The following is a 15,012-nucleotide window of genomic DNA, read 5'->3' as shown; positions in this document are numbered from 1 at the left end:
TACAACTCTAGTGGGAAAAGATAGATCATATAGGCCTAAGCCCTAGGGCTCCAAGAGCAAAAAATAGCCCAGTGAGGAAAGGAAATAAGGAGAAAATAAACGATATAAGAAGTAATGAAAAATCAAAATTAAATATTTTAAAAACATTAACATTAAAACAGATATTTCATATATAAAATATTAAAAGACTTATGTAAGCCTGTAAAACTGAAAGAATGAAAAAGACATCAGTTTATGATACAGTAGATATAATTGTATTTTTGAGCTCAAGCCATGACATCCTAATGGAAGGTTCCTTTAGTAGCTTCCGAAGGGTGTATATGACTACAGTGATATTCCCAGAGAATCAAACCAAAGGTTTCACAGAATTCTAACTTCTGGCGCGAGTACCTTCAAGATTACTCTCAAGGGTATCGTATATCATCAGGGGACGTATTCTTGACACGCCACATGGCAATCTGCACCCCGAATAGCCTTTACGCCTCTAGGCTCTAGGGGGAAAACGTGGCAGAATAGAAGGGTAACCGCAACAAAGATTACCCTGGTTCCCCTACTACAATCGTATCAAAACCGTGCCAACTCCCTCTGGCGGTCATTCCTTTATCTGTAGCGACTCGCTACGGTGGTGCTCCCTGTCAATCTGACATTTCCGATCGATTTCTTGGAATCTTTATGCTTCTATGGCTTCTTTCTCCATCTAGAAAGTTGAGTATTGATTCTTTACAATATGTAATTTAGTTCCAGCCTCGCAATGAAATTGTGTATTTCTTGTGTGTGGATCTTCGCCGATCGCCGGTGTCGCCATGGCGCTGTTGTTCTTTGTACATGTGCTATTTAGTTAGCAGAACAACATTCCGGTGTAAATAGCTTATTCATTGTTATGAAAGCTATTTAGGCATTATATATTGTAAAGATATCTATAAGCATATTTTTCCCTTTCCGTGGCGATCGTATTTGTCAGTTTTGGTGATTTAGGTAACCGAAATCTCGTCATGTCTGGGTAACATAACCTAGACAACATATACTTTCGTTATTTCCCAGGTTACCCTTGTGTATTGGTTATCATTCCTGGAGATCGATATCTCCTGGAATTATATTAACCATCATCAATCTCACTAGAGATTTATGGGTAATCTCTCTTCCCTCTGAGAGTAGCCTTAGGCTACAACTCTCTGCGTCAGCCTTGAATTTCGAATTCAGGCATGACGGCCGTCGGCAAGTTTTGGGATTCGATCAGAACCTCAGAGTATTTAGTCTTTGTCGGCAGTCGGTCGGCGGGGTGATTGCATTCCCTTGCCATCGGAACTACCGGCATAGGAGGCTAGCCCTCCCTAGACTACACCTGAAGTGGTCGAATGTTACAGACACCTTCTCCCTGTGGTCTAGTAGACTAGTCCTATGCTTGCCGACCCTAGGCTGTAGAGTCGTATACTCTTGTGGCCTAGGATGGCGCCGGCATTGGAACTCTGTTTCTCCCTTCTGCCGTCCCCTTAACTGTATTAGCACCTCCTAAGCTGGAGAATAAATGATTCTCCTGCCGCTTGTGATCGTGCCGGTACTGAAACAGAGTTTCTTCAAGGTGTGTAGATCCGGCAACATTGCCGGTCCCTCCTATACCTCATATAGGACCCTTTCCCCTCCCCTCTCTGTTCTTTTATGATGGCCGAGCCATTGTCTTTTCTGTGCTGGAGTCCTGCAACCTTACCATTGCAGGTGGGTTGCCGGAGCCGCCCAGACCCCCCCCCCCCCCCCTTACTCAGCCGTCAGCTGTCGGCGACTGCCGACTGCCAACGGCCATGACGACTGTCGGCGACTGCCGGCTTCCAGCGGCTTTGGCAGCTATGGATGGGAGGCCCCTTTTGTCACCAAGGTTCTCCAGTTCTCCCTTGAACTGCTAGCCACAGTTTCTGTTGTCAGCGTATTGTTCTGGCCGGCAGTAGACCAGCACAGATAGATACTGACTCAGTAGGTAGCATGCCGACTGTACTCGTGCTGCCGGAGGCTGGCCTACAGTAGTAAGCCGGCAATAGTACTGTGGCTAAATGGAAGTGAACCTTCTTTTCGGAGAAAGGCAGTAAAATTAGACTTTTACATCTTTTATTACTGGATACATATACAGTAATAGATAGCCTTCACTTCATGCATCTCTCTCTCTCTCTCTCTCTCTCTCTCTCTCTCTCTCTCTCTCTCTCTCTCTCTCTTTCTAGCTTGCTAGATGCTCCGACAATAGCTAGCTAATCCGACAATATGCCGGCTGAACTACAGTATATGTCTATACAGGAAATCAGTATAATTGCAGTATAGTATATACAGCAGATGAATATCTATCGTATATATTATACTAGTAGTTATTTCCAATATACAGTGAACCCTCGCTACTTCGCGGTTCGACCATCGCGGATTCACCACTTCGCGGATTTTTTTCATAACCCATGTATATACATATATCGCGGATTTTCCGGAAATTTCGAAAAATCCGCGATGTGACCGATGGTGCGAGATTGGAGAAAGTAAGGAAAATTGAATCATGATTGATTTTCAATATAAATGAAACTTTGAGGAGCAACAAAGATATCATTTGTTAGAGAGATAGAGAGAGGTAAGGAATGGGATCTAGTGAAAAGTAGCCCACAGAGAGAGAGAGAGAGAGAGAGAGAGAGAGAGAGAGAGAGAGAGAGGTAGAGGTAGAGAGAGAGAGAGGTAGAGAGAGAGAGAGAGAGAGAGAGAGAGAGAGAGAGAGAGAGAGAAAGAGAGAGAGAGAGAGAGAGAGAGAGATAGGTAGAGAGAGAGAGAGAGAGAGAGAGAAAGAGAGAGAGATAGGTAGAGAGAGAGAGAGGTAGAGGGGGGTTTAAATGTAATAAACAAAAAAATTTGATAGGTTATAACACATTGGTGCTTATGTAATATCAACTGTATACTATAGACGGTTTGAATAAGTTAAGAAATGGTATAAACGATACTTTGTTAGTGTATTCGTACACACTCAAGAGCGGCAGCTAGATGTCAGCTGATCTAATCACAGCCAAAAGTAAAACAAAAAGAAGTCAACAATACTCGATTTTTAAAACACACCCGAAATTTAAAAACAAAAGTACATGCTTTCTTAATGTGCAATTAACTATTTAAAGAGTGGCAATTTTCTAAAATAAAATGATTTTTCCCAAAAAATAGTGGTTTGCTGATGAAATCGGATGCCGTACTTTTAGCTATGATTGAAATGGGTGTAGACTCGGCCTAATATTTCGTTTCGTATTTAATTGACACTAAGAAAACTAATTTTAGTTTCTTCATCTAAATGTAAGTATTGTATAACACGAAGAGAGAGAGAGAGAGAGAGAGAGAGAGAGAGAGAGAGAGAGAGAGAGAGAGAGAGAGAGAGAGAATCAGCTGTTGTAATCAAATGGCGTGTTTTTGTTTCGTGAGAATTTCATCGCCACGACTATAACAACAACATACTGTACTGAACTTTACAGTATTATACAGACTACTGTAATATGATAAAGTAAAATATTTGTAATCAATTTTATATGAAATGGGGCTATTTTTTTTTTTTAATTTACATTTACGTATGTAAAACAACTCTCTCTCTCTCTCTCTCTCTCTCTCTCTCTTCTCTCTCTCTCTCTCTCTCTCTCTCTCTCGTAGATTGTTTTCCTGCTTTGCTACGTATGTATGATTTTATATAGATACGGTAAATAATATTTTTAATAATATATTTTATAAAACCTTTTACTGTAATATCATTATCACTTTCATCATGCGCGTTAAATTCCTTAGTTTGTTTACTGAGCGTACTTTATGACGCCGTCGTTTCAGGCGGCGTCATAAAGTAAAACATTTCATATGGAAGTCCTAAGAAAAATTAAGTAAAACATTGGTAATAACAAAATCAACATACTGTACTGAATAATCAATATAATCGATGCAAAAACTAACCTATCCACAGATGTGTAAATGCGTTTGTTTCTTCATTATGATCAGAGAAACGTAAACAAAACATTGGTTGCCATTTTTTATCGTGCTTTTTGGCGTGTTTAGGAAACGCATGATATAAAGTCGCCTTTAATATTTGTGCCTGTTTTAGTTTAGGGTACTGTAGTACATGCATTAAGTGTTCTGTACATTAAAGGGTAGTTTGTTAACAGTACTACGTACAAGGGAAGGTTTTAAAAGTTTGAATATACATGTTAAATAAATAGGTAAATATGGTGTCACTACTTCGCGGATTTTCACCTATCGCGGCCGGGTCTGGAACCTATCTACCGCGATAAACGAGGGTTCACTGTATCTTGGGTATCCCTCCGCAGATATTTGCTGAACCAAATTCTATATTGATGGATTAATATTTCATCAATATTCTGATTTGAAATCAGTTTCCATTTATCCGGCAATATTGAATTTTGTAAAGGGCTGGTGGTGTGACACCTCTAACCCCTATAGGGGAGAGCCTTATCCCTGAGTTTCCCTGATCAAGAAACTCCCTGATTTAATATTGTACGGGAGGTTACAGCAAATAGATTGGTTGGGATGCATAAGTATATGTCTTTTATTTTCTGCCGGCTGAACTACGGTATAGGTCTATACAGGTAGTCAGTATATTTGCGGTATAGTAAATACGGCAGATGGATAACTAACGTATAGATTATACTAGTAGTTATTTCCAATATATATTGGGTGTCCCTGTCTAGATATTTGCTGAACCCAATTCTATATTGATGAAATAATATTTCATCAATATTCTGATTTGAAATCAGTTTCTATTTACCCTGCAATATCAAATTTCGTAAAGGGCCGGTGGTGTGACGCCTCTGACCCCTAAAGGGGAGAGCCATTATCCCTGAGTTTCCCTGTTCAGGAAACTTCCTGATTTAATATTGTAAGGGAGGTTGCAGCGAATAGATGGGTTGGGATACACAAATATATGTCTTTTAATTTCTAATCAACATATCTTGGATGCGAGCTTCTGCTGTTACCGCTCCTATTTCGAAAGAATGACATTCCTTCGATACTCTGATTGTGTATCAATCCTCCTTACCTCACAGCGTTAAGCATAGAAGGGGACAGTGCATGTACACTTCCTTACACCTAGGTGTTCGAGCCCCCTTTTCTTCAAGGAATTCCCCGGTTGGAGGAATTTCCTTAAGACTGAGGAGAAGTAACAGCATTGGCTAACAGGGGATGCACGGGTATGTGTCTCCCACTATCTCTTTTAGCTTTCTGTCCTAAGCTATTTTATCAAAAGACATTTTCGCAAATTGCTTATCGATGCGATAATCAATTGAATACTCCTTTCCGTTCTCCCTTCCTTATAGGAGGGACACCAGATGATGCATTGCAGTCTTCTGCAGTTATAAAGATGAATATTTTCACGGACATAATATATGCAGGTTCCCCCAGCAATATCATTTCCAAAATCCCCAATCTACAAGACGGCAGTCTAGAGCTGTCGAACTGTGGTTGGTTTCGTTTCGAAAGTTATCTCTTAAATGCGGTTCAACTGCGAACTCATAAAATGCGAAAACTCTACGGGAATTGGACCGAAAAATTCACTTTCTCATTACTAAAAATGCCGATTTAATGCTCCTTTTGAAGGTTTTTAAGGTCTAAACCCCACCCCCCAACCCTGCCTCTCAAGTTGAGGTTGCAGACACTAACGGCATTGGTGAGTCTGAGCGGGACTCGAACCCCCGACTGAAAAACACCGGGCAGAGACTCCTCATTCAAGCCACACCTTGTAGTGAAATCAACGACAGCAGTCATTGTTTCACTATCATATCTGACTCCGCCGCCAAGAGCCGGCAGTGTGTGCCCTTGGTCACCACCCAGTCAATAGCTGAGTTGGTATACCTTCAATCGACAGCCCGCCAATTACCGGCGGTCTGCCGACAGCCCGAGGAGTCTCCTCTGGTTCAGAGATCCGCTGACTATGCGTATAGTTTTCACCACTACCCAATCACATTGAATACTGGCTAGGATGGTGTGACGTCTGTCAGCGACCCGCTGACAGTTGACAAGTCACTGATATGTCGAAGACCTGCTAGCCATATCGGTACTGAAGTGCTATGCCAGTTAACTTACCCCCAAGCACTAGCCTTGACGGTAACTTGCCAGTTGTATAGGGGTATACAATACCCTGTACACCTGCAGTTTAGGACCATATCGCAGACAGAAATCCTTGGTACATAACCATACAATAGAATGGTTCACCAGTACGTTGTGCTTCTAAGCACAACCCATTGCTGAGACCTACCTGATTTGGGGGATCCACTCCCCCCCCCTTTTTTTTCCTTACGCTGATGCTTCATCAGCCTCTTGATTCTCATCATTAATTCCCCGGATGTAGGGCGCTACTCTAGCCTTATGGACTAGAATCTTCCATCGGCCTCTTCTTGAAAGGGGATGCCCTAGAATCAATAATTAGGAAGACAGCAGCAGTTGGCTGGATGGATTTACACGTCTGTGTCTCTCCTCTTTTCCAGCGTACTTATCCTAAGCTTTATACAATAGAAAGGAATCTTCTATTACAGTGAGACACTGAAAAGCTGATATAGGCAAACAGTCAGGTATGGCCTGAAAGGAGAACGGAAGGGTTTCTTAGTTCTCCCTAGGATGTTAAACAGCATCCCACAGTTACAATGACCGTTGTTCCACAGACAGTCAGATTTATACACCTTCAGATCAAGCGAAGCAAACAGACGCTTCTGGTAGGAGGGAAGTTCCTCCTGGATCGCCGGACCTTCGATCACTGAAGTCCAAGGCCTGACCAAGATGAGACTAGAATGGAAATGGACATACCTCCACCATCCTTTCCTCAACTCTTCTTATATTCAAATTCCCCCTAGAAGAGTATATCTTAAAGCTCTAGAGCATACTAGCGGTGAGGAAAGTAGAGTCCATCGATTTCCAATGAAGGCAGTTTAGTGTTCACATGAAAGACTTAAGAAATCTCTGAGTCATTCTGGACTTGGCGTCACGCAACAAGTTCCAATAGAACAGCAGGTTCAGAATGATAATCCTTCTGAACATAAGGACCCTATTCAGTAAGGAGTGTTGACAATCTAGCCAGCCCTGGAAGATGTCTATCAGCAACTTCCAGTCAGTCACCCCCTCCCCTCCTACCTAGGATCCAAGTTACAGAAGATAACATATATCCTGGACGAGATTCTCGTCGGACTAGTTTCAGTCCTAGGATCCTTACGGAATTAGCAGACACAGTCAAGCGAAACCAAGCCTAGAAAGAGTTCAGGCAACGATGGCCCTGGACGACAGGCTGGGGTGGGCAGCACCCGAAATTACTGTCTATGAGCATCCATGGAGATGATCCGGCTCTGGAACATTGAGGATGCAAATAATAGAATCTCGATTCTCTCCAGCTCAGGGGCTTCAATGTTTTAAAAAATCATTGAAACCTGTAGTCACCCTAACGCCCCCTTTTTCCCCTGGGGATGTAAAAGGAGATCGCAAGGTCTGTCAAGACACTATGATAATCAGTCAGGATTCCATAACGCTAACAGGGAGGAGTTTCGAACTCTCTCCAGTTCACGATGATGACAGACCCCGTGCTACGTGCACAACTATAAGATGCGCTAAGAGGCTGGAGAAGATACGCATCAAACGCTCGAAGAGATCTAATAGGACCAATGATGGTCATTCCCTCTCCGCTTACCCTACAATGACCAAAGGCCACGGACCCGTAGGCCATTTTAGCCCTGTAATGGGTGGATAAACTCTCTCCACACAGATCGGACCTCCTCAGGTTGATCTGGGGCATCGAAGCGATAATGAGGCGTCGAAACTGTCGAGGATAAGGGACGTCTCATTTCATTAGGGAATGCTAGCCATCCCTTCCTTAAGGGAATGGCGCCTATCAGCAGCTCGTTTATATATGATCCGCAAGGTGACAGCGGATGCTCTCCTCGGGTTCCACCCAATAGAGTTGGAATGGTACACGGACACAGACCCATTCCCTCCCAGAAAGGGACAAGTTCCCGAGCTGCAGATCGTTCTCTTCATCATGAGCGTTATCAAGATACTATCTCGTTATTTATTCCCATACGAGGGCCCTCTAATGGAGTTAACAGACATCATGTCTCTACATTAGAAGTGATGGACTTAGAATTCCTTTTCAGCCCATCAAAATTTCCTCCAGAAGGCCCTCTACATGCTGAGACCCTTCCAAGGAAGAGAGGCTCTATTGGCTCCCAGAAAGCCCAAGAACATCCAGTTCCCTGTAATGAAGGAACTGAGGCTGAGGCTAGTCCTAGTTATGCACCTAGGATTATCCAGGAGGTTCAGAAGTTTTCTGCCTTCGATTTATCACAGTACACCTGATCTCTTCATTTTACGAATTCCTTGCCCTTAACGGTTAGGAAAAAGACTGGGATCTTAAAGGCAAAATAGAATTCCTAGAAGAATACAAGTCTAGTCAACGAGAAGACAATACGAGTCTTCTTGGGAAAGTAAATTGTTTTGTAAAGCAAAAGGGCCCGAAAACAATCTCATGATCTTCTGCCTGTCCTACTCTGTCCACCCCTATATTCAGGGTCTGGCGGCCGACAGCACGTTGGCCTTTGAGAAAGGAGGCAGTGTATCCTTGAATACTATGAGAACGCTAGTTTTTCGGCCTTGTCTCCATATAAACCCTTGAGTAAGCACCAAGGGTATGGCCGACTTTGCAAGAGAGGTCACTTAATGGGATCTTTGGATCCAAGGACCATTATCTTTGTGCAAGTCAGCCCCGACTAGACCTCTTCTATATGCCCTTTAAATGGATCTAACGATTGGAATCTTTAATAAATTTCCGATAACATGTGCAGGCTTAGGCCCGCAATGCCACTAGAGCCCATCTAATGGTCTTTGGACAAAGTCCTACATTATGCCTCGCCTGTGAACAATGAGGATTGTTCCCTCAACCATCTAACCTAAGAGGTTATTTTTTCGGTTAGCTATAGCCTCTGGGACTAGATTTAGTGAAATAGTGGCCCTATCCTGAGGGCCACATAAAGTGGGAGATCTGCATCTCTTTCTGATCTAACCTTTCTCATTAAAGACATCCTACCTACTAAGAGGTGGGGCTCCTGGAGAATCTGCCCTCTGAAGGAAGATGTCTCTCTAGGTCTGCTAGAGCGTCTAAGGTCTATCTTCATAGAACTTCAAACTTCAGGAGGAACAGCTCTTTACAGAGAAAACTTTGGATCAAACTATCCCTACAACTGAGGGCGAAGCTCACCTACCTTTTTCGCGGAGTGGATCCTGACAGTACTCCTGCAGATAAAAGATCCGAGGAAAGTTGCTTCATCATTGAACCTTTCAGTGCATGGACTTCAGCCTCTTCGTTCACCTACTGATCGGAGGTTGTCCAATGCGTCTTACAGACATTATACTAAGCAAATCTATGGATTGAAGCATTATGTGGTGGCGGCAGGTGCTATTTGGACCCTGTCGTCTAGCTCTGCGATGAACAGTAAATTGATTGGGACTATCAATTAAAAGGAGAAGGGGTCAGCAATTTTCGTGTGACCTCCCTTTGAATAAGTGTTGCCAAGGTAACACTAAATCTGTTCAGAATCTCAGGTGTGAAATTATACGGATACCACTAGTGCCGTGTGTACATAGTACACAGTGTTGTTAGACTATTTCATGTACAGAAATTATAAAGAAAAGTCTTGTTAAAAGAGCTTTTCTTCAGTTTGAGAGTGACACTCATCATATCCCACTTTCAAAAAGGGGAACATTAATTTCTGTGTATGTCTCTCGTATAATTTCCTTATCATGCTACATTCATTTAGCATGTAGTCATTTATTAGGAATAAATGTCTATTAAAATGCAGTTGCGTCCTAATTCGCCCAACAATTGCATGTTTTAAAATACCAGAGTTCCTTAACTTACTCATGTAAGTCTTTCTCATATCATTGTATGCTTACAATCAATGGATGGGGACACTGATATTGGTTCCACAATATATACAATCCTTGAGACCGTTTGTATTCTCAGTGTATACTTATGTTTGTTCATACAATATATGCTACCTTGAGGCCCTTTTCCTACGTCTAAAAATGACTCTTCCCTGCAGGGGGCAGGAAGCACTAACATTGTTATGCTTAGTGATGATGACGGATAACGGTAACGTCATTTGTCTCAATTGGCCCTTTTGGCCGTGAAAATATTACCCCAAGGTTAAGGCACTAACATTAATTCTCTGGTATGCTTCCATTAGGACGTCATGGCTTGAGCCCAAAAACGGATTTTGAGTGAAGCGAAAAATCTATTTTTGGGTGAGATGGCCATGACGTCCTAATGGACCCACCCTTCTTTTCTATGAAAAGATCTTCACGGTTCCCCCCCCCCCCCATTGATCTACTGTATCTGTAGCACCTTGCTCGACGCTACAAGGAATGACCGCCAGAGGGAGTTGGCGCGGTTTTGATACGATTGTAGTAGGGGAACCAGGGTAATCTTTGTTGCGGTTACCCTTCTATTCTGCCACGTTTTCCCCTTAGAGCCTAGAGGCGTAAAGGCTATTCGGGGTGCAGATTGCCATGTGGCGTGTCAAGAATACGTCCCCTGATGATATACAATAATACCCTTGAGAGTAATCTTAAAGGTATTCGCGCCAGAAGTTAGAATTCTGTGAAACCTTTGGTTTGATTCTCTGGGAATATCACTGTAGTCATATATACCTTTCGGAAGCTACTAAAGGAACCTTCCATTAGGACGTCATGGCCATCTCACCCAAAAATAGATTTTTCGCTTCGCTCAAAATCCATTTTATCAGGCACTGTATAAGATTCTCTATAAGCATAATAGCTTATCATTTAACCTATGAAAAACAAAAAAACACAAGCAGGTGTTCATGCTTCATCTCTTCAACAGGTACAGCGCGTAATCCTCCCAACACCTGCTTTAAAGTTTGAATCAATTTGGAATTCCATTAGGACAAGAGAACCTTCGTGGCCGGATAAATCAAGGTACATTATTTAATACATAATGCTAAAAAAGAATAATTACTTGTAAAGTTCTTGTCTCTGGCCCCACACATCTGCTCCATTTCGGATAGAATGATGGTTTCTGCTGTGTTAAAGCTTCCTCTCTTCTTCAACCCTCGCTTCACTTTCCGTTTGACGCAGCAAGATCATTAGACTAAACCTTTCTGTTACTACTATTAACCTACCTCCTTTCAATCAGTTATGCAATTGAATATCCCAGTCTTGTTTCATTGAAATAACTAAAAAAGTTTTCATGTAGCCTATGTGTTTTTTTTTTTTGGGGGGGGGGCATGCTTTAGATTTGATCATCATTGTAGCCCTTGTTTTTTTTTTTTCTATTGAAAATTAAAGTTTGAACTTGGGAAAGGTTGCAAATTCTTTTTATCGTGAGATTGTTTACCTATGGGTGGATAAGGAATAATCTGACCCCTGAAAATTTAAGGTTATTAGGCCTACTCTTAAGATTGTCCAATGTACATTGATTATATCTACTATAATTAAAAGATTAGATTTAACAAAGCGTCCGAGATAATCTTTCTTAACTGGCTTCCATAGTCATTACCGAATGGCCACGTTAATTTAACTAAGATATATTTTCCTTTTAATATGTCAGGGGAAATGACGGATTCCACCCACTACTGCCAATGTACAACGCCTGGGAATACCATCTGATTTTCAATGGTTTGGATTCGCCCGGCAGGAATATACGATTAATCTTTACTTCAGGTAAGACTAGATCGAATTCTAAGCTTAGTAACCCTCACCGTAACTAGACGAACTTTTCAGTACCTTTAAAAGAGCATTTACAAAACTTCATTATTAGTAATTGACCTTTCCAGTAATATTTTGCCCTTTACAGGAACTAAGAGACCTTTATGGGAATTTATTAACTATTATTATAGGTTAATGCCTTTCTACCAGCTTGGTGACATCCACAATTACTTGGTAAAGTTCAAATAAACTGAAAGACCTTTAAAGATGAAAACATTTGACTTTGCAATATTCTAGAGGTCTTTAATTAAGGACGGCGATTGCCCTTTATAAAATCTTCGATCATCCCAAATACTAAAATGTAAATGATTAACTTTGCTGGCTGATTCATTGCTGTATATGTATGTAAAGTAATAAAGAGGGAATAAGAAATTACTGTAATGATTCAACTCTTCAAACAATTAACATTGTGACATCATCAATCCACTCAAGTTAAATGTTCTTTCAGTGTCCTTGCCCAATTAAACCTTTCTGTAGTTCTTCAACCTTTATCAAGGCGAAAGTTTGTTTCTTGATATACCGGTACTTTTACTTATGGCCTAATAGAAACGGGTATGCTGGTGAACTACCTTTGCGTTTCCTCGAAGCTTTCTGTAACTATTTAACTTTGTCAATTGATTTCTCGCTTCCTGCTAAGTAAAAGAATTGATTATTTTGTCGTGATGTGAGTTAAATGATCTTTCTTGTAATTGGTTATCAACTTCATTTAATTAAATGAAAACAAATATCAAGAATATGTAACCCTGGCAAAGTCATCCTTTGATGGGACTTTATAGCTTTAGGAATTTCTCAAGATAATATTTGTATCAATTTAATTTTGGAAAAAAAAATATGAATCTGTCATCAGGAAAGAAACTGTAAAGCAAACAGTGTAATATATTTGTATACAATCACACGATACAAACATATGCACGGGCAGCCATTTTTAATACCCATAGTCACATCTTAACATTTCAAAATCATCACTATTTATAATCTTATTTTAAATACAAAGATTTAAATCTAAACAAAAACTAAATAAAGGAGCCCCATCTCCAGTGAGGGATTCAAACACGAGCACGTAAAGCTCGGGCGAGTTTCAACAAGGGATTCGAACCAAACCACAATAGGTTCAGGGGAGTGTCAGTGAGATATTCGAGCCCAAGCACAATAGGTTTAGGTGAGTTTCAGTGAAGTAATGGAACCCAAGCACAATAGGTTTGAATGAGTTTAACCTAAACACATTCCATGAATACAGACTAAACTTCTCCTTGCAAGTACAATTGTAATGAAATTGTCCTTTTCCTTTGGCCTCAGAATCTGTAAATGCACCCGAAAGTCAAGACTTCGTTGATGGCCAACAGGAGGCACACCAGGAAGCCGGGGGTGATGTCAATTACGATGAGTTTTCGCAGATCTCCCAGTCTTCGTCTCTGGATTATTCACAATTCTCCCAATCCACGGGAGGGTTTCCCGACGTAAGTAGGGACTCTAAAGAAATCTACCAAAGTTTGACAAAAGATCAAATACTAATTTGTTTTTAGAAGATATGTAGAATAGGCGACCCCTTGGGTCACAATGATATTATAACAGACCCAAGTCCACCACTGTGTCGTTAGTATCGTGCCATAGAATATTGGTTTGTGTCAATAAACAACGCATATAAACATATGTGTGCACTGGTTCAAATTTAAAAAGGCTCCTCGTGTGATATGAGATATCGTTGATCACTTACCAATAAGAATACATCTTCAAGGAAGTGATATGACTTTTATATGTTTCTTTCAGGATGAATATAAGAAATTTTTCACCGAAGATCATGCTGTTATATTCAACGAAGCATATCAAAGTGCCATTAGTCTACACGAAAGACTTAATATCAATCCAGGTAAGCCATAACAAACAATAAAATTCCTACACAAGCTGCATGTGTCAGTGCTACATATATCTGAATATTTCCTTTTTGCCAAAATTTTTATTTTATAGTTCTTTGCGTGGTAGTCTTTGGGGGAAATGGCAAAATACAATATATATACACACATATACAGTGTGTGTATATATATATATATATATATATATATATATATATATATATATATATATATATATATATATATATATATATATATATATATATATATATATATATATATAAAATATACAGTGGTGAAATCAAGAGGTTCAACCAGGTGTCAAGGAAGAGGGTATAGCCAGAAAAAGATTGGGAAGAAGATAATAAGTACCAAACTAGGGAGGAATATAGACGGATAAAGGGGGAAACAAAAAGAATGATAGAGATTGCAAAGGGCGAAGTCACGATAGATTGGTATGAGATGATGGGAACACCGGAGGGGGGAAGATAATCGGTAGAATTGCAGAATCGAGAAGAAAAGACATGCAGAATGTAGGACAAGTAAGAATTATTCAAGATGAAAATGGAAATATTTTAATTGAGGAAGAGAAAGGCGATATTTCACAACTATCAAACACGGTGAAGAAATGGAAAATGTTTCTCCAGTAGAAGGAGCAATAGTATGCATCTGAGAGCGTGAATTTGAGAATACTATCAAGAAAGTAAAAGTGAATAAAGCTGCGGAATGATTAAGGCACTGGGAAATCTAGGCAAAGAGTGGGTGCACACACAGTTGGAAATTACCTGGACTGTAGAGGAAATGTCAGTGGATGGGGGAGATGGTTGGATGATTGAATTATTGAATTATATGAACAAAAATAATGCTTGCTAAACTGTTGGAACAACAGAGGAATAAAGCTTTTTGAACATATATCCAAAATACTAAGGAGAATACCATATTTGTTATTCAGGATGGGTGAGAATGCTGTAAGTATACATGAGCAGCAGTTTGGGTGTATGATAAGAGAGAGCACAACGGATACTATCGATATAGTAAGACAAGTCTATGGGAAGTATCTAGAAGGTAACAAGAAAGTTTACATGTCAACTGGTGTTTAAGAAAGAGAAGAGTGCGGGATAATTTGGTATATTAGTGAGGATGATGTATGAGAGTGCAAGAACCCCCATACAGTACAGACAAAATGGGGAGATTGATTCATTCTCTGTGTAGGTCGACCTTCATCAGTTATCGCCTCTGAGTCTATTCCTGCTCCTTGTCGCTACAGATGCTTTGTCATCAAAATTAAGGAACAATGCAGAACTATGGGAACCTAAGTTTGCTAATGATTTAGTTACTCATTATAGCTGACACTGAAAGTACTTCAAGAAAGGATTTTAGCATGGAAAGGAGCCTTAAAAAGGAA

At 40.6% G+C, this 15,012-nt stretch overlaps 1 protein-coding gene and 1 long non-coding RNA gene across 2 annotated transcripts in view; one reads left to right on the top strand and one right to left on the bottom strand.

Moving 5' to 3' along the window:
- LOC137646006 (uncharacterized) overlaps nt 1–15,012 on the bottom strand; it is a 72,240-nt gene that overhangs the window by 1,679 nt on the left and 55,549 nt on the right. The window lies entirely within an intron of this gene.
- The window catches only part of LOC137646005 (hemolymph clottable protein-like), a 112,725-nt gene that overhangs the window by 73,574 nt on the left and 24,139 nt on the right, over nt 1–15,012 (top strand). Inside the window, exons 24-27 of the mRNA XM_068379138.1 lie at nt 10,874–10,968; nt 11,600–11,712; nt 13,054–13,214; nt 13,525–13,624. Coding sequence (XP_068235239.1) covers nt 10,874–10,968; nt 11,600–11,712; nt 13,054–13,214; nt 13,525–13,624 — 469 coding nt within the window. The remainder of the gene's footprint in view (nt 1–10,873; nt 10,969–11,599; nt 11,713–13,053; nt 13,215–13,524; nt 13,625–15,012) is intronic.

This window comes from Palaemon carinicauda, chromosome 8, assembly GCF_036898095.1.
Source record: "Palaemon carinicauda isolate YSFRI2023 chromosome 8, ASM3689809v2, whole genome shotgun sequence".
NCBI classification, from domain to species: domain Eukaryota; kingdom Metazoa; phylum Arthropoda; class Malacostraca; order Decapoda; family Palaemonidae; genus Palaemon; species Palaemon carinicauda.
The sequence above is the reverse complement of the archived record's forward strand: the minus strand, read 5'-3'. Positions and strand labels throughout refer to the sequence as shown.